Here is a 10,499-nt window from a genome sequence, read left to right as displayed (position 1 = left end):
TAAAGCCTCGGTGCTCGTTACTTCGAATAGAGGTATTAGAGTTCTACATGTTTATTAGTAAGTACAAAGTTCGAAGTGTAAAAAATTGTACACACAAATAATCTTTTATTTATTTTTATATAATTAATAAAACTCTCAAAATATTTAAAAAATTATATAACTCTCTCTCTCTCTCTCTCTCTCTCTCTCTCTCTCTCTCTCTCTCTCTTTTCTCTGCTTCTTACAATTAAACAGAATACTTTTTGCAAATTTCAAGTGATATTAAGGGATATCCTATCTAAAAAACAAAAAAATTGCTTTTTTTGCAAATTAAAAATACTGTACATATTTTTCTACTTTTATATATTTATTTGTATATATTCAATAAATAATTTCAAATATAAGTTTGACCAAAAAATTTATTGTTGAAATATTGTATTATAATTTGTCATAAATATTTTACTGTTTTATCTTACACAAATTTAAAAACTAATATATTTTTTAAGTTAATGTAAAATTAATCTTATTGTTGCCAATAATACCGACAGAAAATAGATAAGATTATTTAGTCGACACACTGGCATAAAATATTAAATAAAGAATACATTACCTTTGATCCAGATTCTTTTTAAGTGAAGAATTCGGTTATTTAAAAAAAGGCTTTTCGAAAGCACAATAGGTCCATAGTCATACGTTTGTGCAAGCGAATTCATAAATCAAGTTCTAAAAATGGGATAAAAATTATGATCAGGACAGCAAAAAATCTAATGATAGAAAATCTCATAAACTTACGTGTCTCTATATAGTCAAACAATAAATTACAGTTATAATGAATATAACCGAATCCATAAAAGAGAGATGTCAAAGATTTAGTTAAAAATCAAAACAAATTAGAAGCAACTAAGAGATTAATATCAACACAAAGAAACAATGATAGTATGAGAGACAAAAATTAAGCTTGATTATTCAGTTATAAATAAGATTCTAATTTTCCGTGTCCTGTAGATTAATTCTGTTTATATTCTTTTTAATAAAAAAGTTTTTATATTTTTTTAAATCAAGAACATTTCAGCAATTTCTTCTTTTTCTCCTGTTTTTTTCACTATATAAAATTCGCGGAAATTTCCAATCGAAATCATGATATTTTGTCATCCAATGTTTTTTGATGACTGAATAGCCATTTTCATGTTTTTTAATGTTGTTCCTATGTTACTCAATACGTGTCTCTTAATAACACTATACTTCATTTGCCCAATGTATCATAGCACACAATATTGTGTCACATCAGATTTTTGTTTACTACGTATGATTTATCTTTTCCTTTTTTTAATTATTGTATCAAGGGTTTTTTCAAAGACAGTAAAAGTGTGCTAAATCCATATTTATACAAATAATGACCACTAATAGAAAAATGTGTTGTAATAATTGTACAGTAAAATAATTATAGTCAAGAATATTATTTTTACAGTAATTATTACTGTAGTATTTCTAATAAGCATATATTATATTTAAAATTTATAGTACAATTTTTCCACAGTTGGCACCACCTTAAGTATATGGTTATTATTATTAATATTATAGATTTACAATAATAATTACTATATATAAAAATAATATTCCTGCATAATTATTTTACTATATAATTACAGTCAAATATCATATATTTTTCCATCCAGTGACTAATATTTTCACTAACGTCTTTGATACACGATATATAATAATTATACACATTTTAATGTCGAAATTTACTTAGTAAATTTTATAGTCTTATTATTGTCGAGATCTTTTTTTTAAATTGACTGACATTTCTCAGAAACTACTAACTTTGAAGCATCGATTTCAACTTTTGCACATAAATGTTTATCATCTAAATTGGGTTTATTATGATATCTATAAATTAATTATTTTTTAAATCAATTTCGTTAAAAAATCGATACTTGTTTTTTAAATCTGCGCTATTGTAGTGCAAGATGCTATATTATAAGAAATTATTTTCTTATAACATACCATCAATAGCTATAAAATAAACAAAAAGTTATGACTAAACATTATAAAACATTATTAACCTTTTTCCAGAACAAATATATTGCCAAGTTATTCTCGATATATTCTATAAAGAAAGTCTCATATAATTTGTTATATTTTTACAATTGGAATATTTAAAGAAGAGCAGAATATGAAGGCTTTCATAGTTGCTACGTGTCTATTAACCGTAAGTACAAAACTGAAACATCCTGTAACCTTGTAAGTATATTACAAGTATACTAAATTATATATATAAAATTGTCATACAGGGTGTCCATAATCGGATAAATTAATAAATGCAGGTCAATGTTCATAAAAAGATACAAGAGATGGAGATAAACAAAAATGTTCTGTACAATGTTATGATATTCGTAACAATTATTAAATTATTAATTTATAAAGATAGTCAAATTAGCCCGGCCTATCGCTAAATGCAATTGCGCAACGAGATAGAACCGGCCAGTAAAACGTACGTCTACCGTCGCTAAATGCGGGGAGTTGAGCGTAAAAATGTTGTTGCTTGTAAACAACACTCCCCGCGTCTATAGCAACAGAGGCGTGTTTTACATAAACGATCCTATTGTCCTATCTTGCCGCGCGCTTGCTTTTGACAGTAGCCCGGGCTATTTATTATTATAATTTAATATATTTATTATTATAAATTAATAACTCGATAATTATTGCGAATATCAAAACATAGTATACGACATTTTTGTTTATCTTGATCTCTTGTATCTCTTCATGAGCATTGATCCGTATGATTATGAACACCCTATATAATATAATATAATACATATTAGAAAAGAGAAAACGGTTATGAACTAGATGTAGGGTTATATAAAACACAATATTTCGTATTGTGTGGAATTTGGAGATATCTGTATAAATTTACTTCTTTACATACTGTTTAGACGTTATGCAATGATCACTGATCATGAATGTTTATTATTTTGTCATAAAAGTTATTACATTTCGATATTACACATAGCCAAAAGTTTTGTAGGTGTGTACTTCTTACGTTATTTTGAGAAATGTATCAGTTATTTAAATTTAATATTGAACGTAATGCGCGCGTAAATGCATTTGACATGTAAAGTTATATTGCAGTTAGGGTTATGGACCACTTGCAAGTATTACCGAGTTACGAGTCTAATGACCGTATTCATAGTCAAACCATATATTTAAGTCCTCTTTAAGTTTGTCTTTAGATGCTCTACGGATCATTTCATTGGCTACAAAGTATCTAAAGATGAATTTAAGGAGGCCTTAAGTATAAGGCCTGACTTTGAATACGGGTATAAGTCTCATAATCCCTTTAATTGTAACTTGGTTATACTTTTAATTTACTTATTAGCTAATATATTGTTTATTATAATACTTTTATTATTCTTCGACAATGTACAAAATCGCAAGCGCTAAAAATTTTTTTACATGTATTTTTGATACTTTTCTATGTTACTGTGTACAAAATACTAATATTTTTGTGATACTGACGTGCAAAATCTGCCAAAAAGTGTTATTTTTTAATTTTTTTTAAATAAAAATGATTTTGAGAATATATATATATATATATATATATATATATATATGTTGGTAGTTTTTTTTGTATCTCCCTACAGGTTCCCAAACTGCAATCTTTTTTTCCTTTTTAGTAAATTATTAATTATGTTCATTATGTATATCCAAAAAACTTCTGGTTATAACATGATTAGTAGAACTTTATAGATATATTTAATAAACTTGTACCGATAAGAATTGTCACATGAATATTTACTAAATTATTTAAACAAAACGAAATGGTTCATAACCCCTTTCTCACCTCTATATTTTAATTAAGTTTTATGTATAATTATATAATAATATTGTATTAATTATTTATAAATAAGATTATATTACATATTTTGACTTTTAAAATTAAAATGTTTATGTTTTTGTATATGAAATCATTAGTTTTTTCTTTTTGTAATCAGACGGTCGTTAATACATTTGATCTTAAAGAAGTTCTACAAATTTATTCAAACTTGGACAAATGTGCAAAAGTGTTGCCAAAGTGTGGAAATGAACCGAGTGAGTAGTGAATATTAAAATTAAATATTAGATTACAAAAAATTAGTTTTATTTGATAAATAAAATTTTAAAAAGTATTAACAAATTATATTTCTCTGAATTATATTTCTTAAGTTTTATTAAATAAATTTGGTATTAGATATAATATATGTATATTATTTTTACTTTATAACATTTTAAATTTAAAAAGTTTAATTAATTGTAAGTAGATCTACTAATTTTAACAATTTATTTAATAGTACTATTGCATATATTATAACATAAGAACAATATTAAAAAATTAAATACTATACATAAATAAAGTCAAAATAAATCAATTTATTTTTTAATCTTTAAATACAGACAAAATAATTACTCTCTTATGCAATCAGCAGACAACAGTCTGACAATTTTTTAAATGTTTTTCTAAAATTTATTTTTTATTATTTTTATTAATTTATAATTTTACATATATATTGTACAATTTATACTTGTAAAATAATATTTATTAGACGTTTATTAAAGTAAAGTTTGAGAAAAAATATTTATTTAATGTTTATATAATGTTTATTTATATAATATTTTACATTTATTTGCATTAATAATTTATGTTTGACGATGATTTAAAAAACATTTATTTATTTATCACATGATTTTATATAACTGTTTTTAAATTTATCAAATTTTTCCACCTTCTACCCAATAAACTTCAGGTATTAAAACACAGTTGAACAGTAATAAAATAATATTAAATAGATAATCAATTTAATAATAATAATATTAACAAACATTAAATATCCTCTTTCCCTCAAGTATTATAAAACATTTGTTAGGTTGTATTAGGATTTTAATAAGTATATTAACATTAAAATATTATTTATGAACATAATTATATACATTTAAAATTAAATTTATTGTGATTCTCTTCTGTTACAGAGGATTTGTTAATAAGACCTGATGTATGGCATTGTGAATTATCAAAGCGTAATATAGTAAGTGTTTATATGTATAAGAAAAAAAATCACATACATATATGAATAGAATTAAAAAACAACCGTAAAAAATTCCCGTTTTCCCTTGATTTTTTAAATAAATACAGTGTTAAATGATAGTTTATGATGAAACAGAAAAGTTTTACGATGAGCATACAATTGATTTCAGAGATATAGGGGATCAAAGTGGTTATTAACACACGTATGTAAAGCTAGCATCTCTACCACCAAAAAGAAAAATCGGACATACCACATAATTTTCTACTAATTATCTGCTAATTTTCTGCCGTAGTTTAAAAATTTTTGCTCCTACCTATTCGCAGGAAATTAAGATCAAAGGTAGGGGTGCTAGGTGCATGTGACGCTAGCATTTCTACTAATAAAAAAAAGCATAAACAAAAATCAAATATACCAAAATTTTCTGCTTATTTTCTGCTTTAAGAAACTGCAAGAAATAAATTAAACATATTGAACGGTTATCAAAGTACTGGTATTCAAAAACATCGTGCTTCAACAATATAAGAGAAAATAGTTAAAAATAAAAAGCCAACAATACCACAACAACTTATACAGTATTTATTTAATTAAATACTTAAAAAATATACAATTAAAAAATGTATAACTTGCAAAATAACTTAAAAACACTTAAAAATTCACAAAAATACAAGAGTAAAATACCCTTAAAAAATAAACTGCTGCATCGAGTATGGTATCGAAACAATCGTCTATTTATCTGCTCTTAAAATATCCGAGTCCCGAATTTTTTGCTCAATATATAACTTATGCGACACAATTGTTAATAAGCGTACGTAAGAGTAAACTATCTTAAAAAAAAATTTGCTGGATCGAGTATAGTATCAAAATAATCGCCTATTTATCTGCTCTTAAGATATCCAAGTCCCAAATTTTTTGTTCACTATTTAACCTGTATAATATCAAAATGATTGCCTACGTATCTGTTTTTAAAATATCTAAGTTCCAAATTTTTTGCTCAACATTTAACTTTTGCAACTCAATTGTTAATGCGCGGATTAAAGAGTAAACTACCTAAAATAATAAATTTCGAACAAAAAATTCGGGTGCTGGATATTTTAAGAGCAAATAAGCGATTATTTCGATATCATACTCGATGCGGCAGTTTATTTTTTTAGTAGTTTACTCATCTTGCGTGCGTTTATTAACAATTGAGTTGCACGAGTTAAATATTAAGCAAAAAATTCGAGACCTAAATATCTTAAAAGCAGATAAATATGCAATTATTTTGATATCGTACTTGATGCAGCAATTTATTTTTTTAAGGTAGTTTACTCTTGCGTTCGCGTCAGCATTCCCATCTTAACAATTGAGTTACACAAATTAAATGTTGAGCAAAAAATTTGGTACCCAAATATTTTAAGAGCAGATAAATAGACGATTGTTTTAATACCATACTTGATGCAATAGTTTATTTTTTAAGGGTACTTTACTCTTGTATTTTTGTGAATTTTTAAGCGTTTTTAAGATATTTTGCAAGTACACATTTTTAAATTGTATATTTTTTAAGTATTTGGTTAAATAAGTTGTATAAGTTGTCGTGATATTGTTAGTTTTTTATTTTTAACTATTTTCTCTTATATTGTTGCGGTCAATCGCGCCGATTTAGAAAACTTTTGGGGGGGGGGGGGCAAGACGAAAATTTCTAACGACCTTTTTTTTGGCTAGAGAGATAAAAGTTAAAAACATTTTCACATATTACATTATATCATTTCTTATCGAAAATTGGAAAGTTTCCTAGCATTTTACAAACAATCCGCAAGAATGATGCCGCAGGTTCTAAAATTCAGCTTCAAATATATGTATGCTTCATATATAAGTATGCGCGAGCTTCAATATCTTATACACTTACATATATTTTTATTTACATTGCACAAAATTGAGAAAGTTTATTTCAAATATTCAAGAAAGAAAGCTTATTTTCCTTATTTTTAGTTGATAGTCTGATACGAGCTTAAGTTGTGCGGGCGGTTTCTTAAAAAAAAACTTTTTTAAAAAGATAAAAATTATTGGGGGAGGGCGGTATATACGATGTTTCTAAGTACCGGTACTTTGATAATCGTTCAATATTTTTAATATTTTTTTTAGTTTCTCAAAGAAGAAAATAAGCAGAAAATTCTGGTATATTTGTTTTTTTGTTTATGCCTTTTTTTATTAGTAGGGGTGCTAGCGTCACGTAAATTCAGCACCCCCACTTTTGATTTTAATTAATTTCCTGCGAACGGATAGGAGCAAAAAATTTGGGAATAAGGCAAAAAATTAATACATAATTAGCAAAAAATTATGTGGTATGTCTAAATTTTTTTAGTGGTGGAGGTGCTAGCTTTACATACGTTATTAATACTTGATGGCATATACTTTTGTTGAATATTTTTAAAACTCAGTCAAAACTCACGCTTTGAGTTTTTGATTACAAATCTGACGTCAGATCTCAAAAATTTAAGCTGGCGGATTCAATGTAATAAAAAAAAAGATAATGAAATTAATTTCTCCAAAAATTGTTATCTAATCAGATCTGACATCAAATTCATAATCAGGAACTCAAAGAATCCATATGTATTAAGTTTCGCAAAAAGTCAACAAAGTTTATGCTATCAAGTGTCTATATAATGTCACACTTTCTTAGTAGGTATTAACCACTTTGATCCTCGTATAACTCTAAAACCAATTGTATGCTCATCGCCAAACTTTTCTATTAATTTTTCATCACGAGTTACTACATTTGACATAAAATTCATTTAATATATCGGGCATGGAAACACGGGCTTTTTTCATTTTTTTGCGGTTGTTCTTTCTTAATCAGTAAAATTTTACTAATTTTTACTATAAAAGTTTTTTACTATAAAAGTTTGTAATATTCTGCTTGAATATATATAATACACAACATTTTCTAATTAAATTGTTAAATTTAATCATTGCCAATAATTTAATAACAAATTTGTATAATACTTTATAATACATTTTTACTTTAGTTAACATAATAAAAAAAAATTAAATTCAGAATTAAATTTAAAACAATTTCCAAATTAAATGAGAGGAGATAAAATAATAAATCTAAGTAAGTATTTCAATTGATAAAAAGATTAGGAAATATATAAATTTGAATAAATATTTATATAAATTAGATTTAAAGTTTAACAGTTAAATAGTGATTTAAATTTTCAATTTTAAACTTGATTGTTTAATATAGAATAATACAGAATAAATTTTTCATTAAATGATGAAATTTTACTTTGTAGATTGATAAAAATGGTGTACAAATAAAGGAAAGAAATGTCGAACTTTGTGACATTTTTATCACTAATCCTTATAATTTGATTTATTGCAAGAAGACTGTTTCTGGGTGCATAGATAAAGGTAATTGATTTTTTTTAATAATGCTTATATGTAATGATATTAAAATTATATGAAATTTTGTATCAAAATCTGAAATAATTTTTTGTTTCGCTTTATTTACAGCAAATCAAGGTCTAGAATCCGTCTACGAAAAAAGCCGAGCTGCAATAGAATGTATAATAAAAAGTGGTGTGACAAGTTTTATTGAGTTCCCAAAATAAAAAAAACGCGTAAAAAAGATTTAGTTTAAAGTATCAGTTTAGTTATTTGGTAATTTTTATTTTACGTCAATTTTACATCAAATTATTATATAATTCTAAAATACAATTTTATTTCTTTATAATCTTATATCAATTATATTTCTACCTCAATAAGAAAGTTGCAAAATAAATGCATAATTATTGCATCTTTCTATTTACTTCAATTTCGTAATAATTGTTGCAAGGTATTTCTACAAAATGCATACCTATGTTTTACTAAAAAAGAATTTTGTATTTATAATTTGTAAACATTAAAAAAGTTGTAAAAGAAACTATTTTGCTTAATTATTACTATATTATATTGAGAATAAATTTAAATTTTTATTTACGTAATTGTTACAACATTGTATTGAAAAATAAATTTTTTTATTTAAGTAATAATTTTTAAATTTATTTCCATTCCAAACAGCACACAACATCCAATGGTCCGATTTTTAATCTTTATTTTGTCCAAACGTTCATGGACGTAATACAAATGTTTTAAGAACGTACATTATTGGACGTTCAAAATACATTCATATTTGGACGTTTTAAAGATGTTCATTTTACGTACTTTTGAAAAAAATTCTTGCCTAAAAAAATTTTTGTGTAAAATTATTGTCCATTCTTTTTGACGTGTAATAAAAATAATAGCATCTATAAAAAAAAACATTTTCTTGAGAATTGGCTCAAATCGATTCAGTAGTAGAGTATTAAATATTTTTAGTAGTAGAGTATTAAATAGATTGTCTTAAGATTTCTTTCAATAAAATAATGTGCGATTTTTTTATTGGTTGAATTGGATCTAAAGATCTTTTAATTAAATAAAGATTGAGCTATGTATAAATACCGTCGAATAAATTTTACTAACAAGTTAACTGATTTGCATTAAAATTGAATAATATTTTATCTATACCTGTTTTAAAAAGTTTTTTTAATGTTCAAAACAGGTCCAATTTTGATCTGTTTTTCTTTAAAATGGACGTTTTTCGAACGTCCAAGGCGGTAACACGGTACGTTTTTAAAATGTCTTTAAAATGTCCACAGCTCTAATTCGGATGTTTTAAATACGTCCGCAACGTCCAGTGTATACGTTTTTAGTACGTTTTTAAAACGTTACTGTGCTGTCTGGAGTAATTATTATAACATTATGTATTAAAGGATGTTAAATTTTTAAACTGATTTTTTAATTAGATATTACACAATAATTTAAAAACTTTAAGAGGGTCGTACAGATTGGTCGAAATACATAGGTATTTTTAAGAATTTTTTGAAAGCAAACGGTGTAATATAAAAATTTTCTGTTTTATTGTACATAAATTATAAGTAGGACATATAAAACATTTTCTTAATGATTTGACATTTCTCATATTAAAGCCGGTCTGCAAAAGATGAGTGAGTTCCAGATGTGCACAGTATCAAATTCTATAAACTCATCATAACCCTAACCAACCCAGCAATCTGATTGGTGGTGTCCGTTTGTTACTGTGCGCATTTGGGACGCTTCCCAAAGATTACAATGGCTACCTTAAAAAAAAAACGCTGTCGTGGCATTGACAGCAAATTGACCATACGCTTTATTTGAAGAAAAAAAAACGAAAAACTGTAAAAACTACATATGATTGGCTATTACAGTACGTAGCAAAATTCAAAAATTTTGAAAAATAACGAAACGGCGGACTTATGAAGAAATGGTTTGAAATTTTACAAATTTTTCGCAAAAAAAAGTTAAATAAAATTAAATCACTTGTATCAATCAAAAAACGGCTACGTGGTGTAAAAGAGAAAGGTTTTCTTGGCAGAATACAACTTTAATGAAATTGATTGGATTGTTAGATTTTTTCATTTG

At 25.4% G+C, this 10,499-nt stretch overlaps 1 protein-coding gene across 1 annotated transcript; it reads left to right on the top strand.

The window, feature by feature from the left end:
- On the top strand, window positions 1–8,943 carry LOC105836896 (venom allergen 2). Its single transcript, XM_036292989.1, has 6 exons — window positions 1–57; window positions 2,056–2,191; window positions 3,975–4,071; window positions 4,987–5,042; window positions 8,315–8,432; window positions 8,535–8,943. Exons 2-6 carry the CDS (start codon window positions 2,156–2,158, stop codon window positions 8,630–8,632), a joined length of 405 nt encoding a protein of 134 aa, XP_036148882.1. The 5' UTR covers window positions 1–57; window positions 2,056–2,155; the 3' UTR covers window positions 8,633–8,943.
- Window positions 8,944–10,499: the final 1,556 nt, after the last annotated feature.

Source organism: Monomorium pharaonis, chromosome 10 (assembly GCF_013373865.1).
Source record: "Monomorium pharaonis isolate MP-MQ-018 chromosome 10, ASM1337386v2, whole genome shotgun sequence".
NCBI classification, from domain to species: Eukaryota; Metazoa; Arthropoda; class Insecta; order Hymenoptera; family Formicidae; genus Monomorium; species Monomorium pharaonis.
Note: the sequence above shows the minus strand (reverse complement) of the source record. Positions and strands in the feature narration are given on the sequence as shown.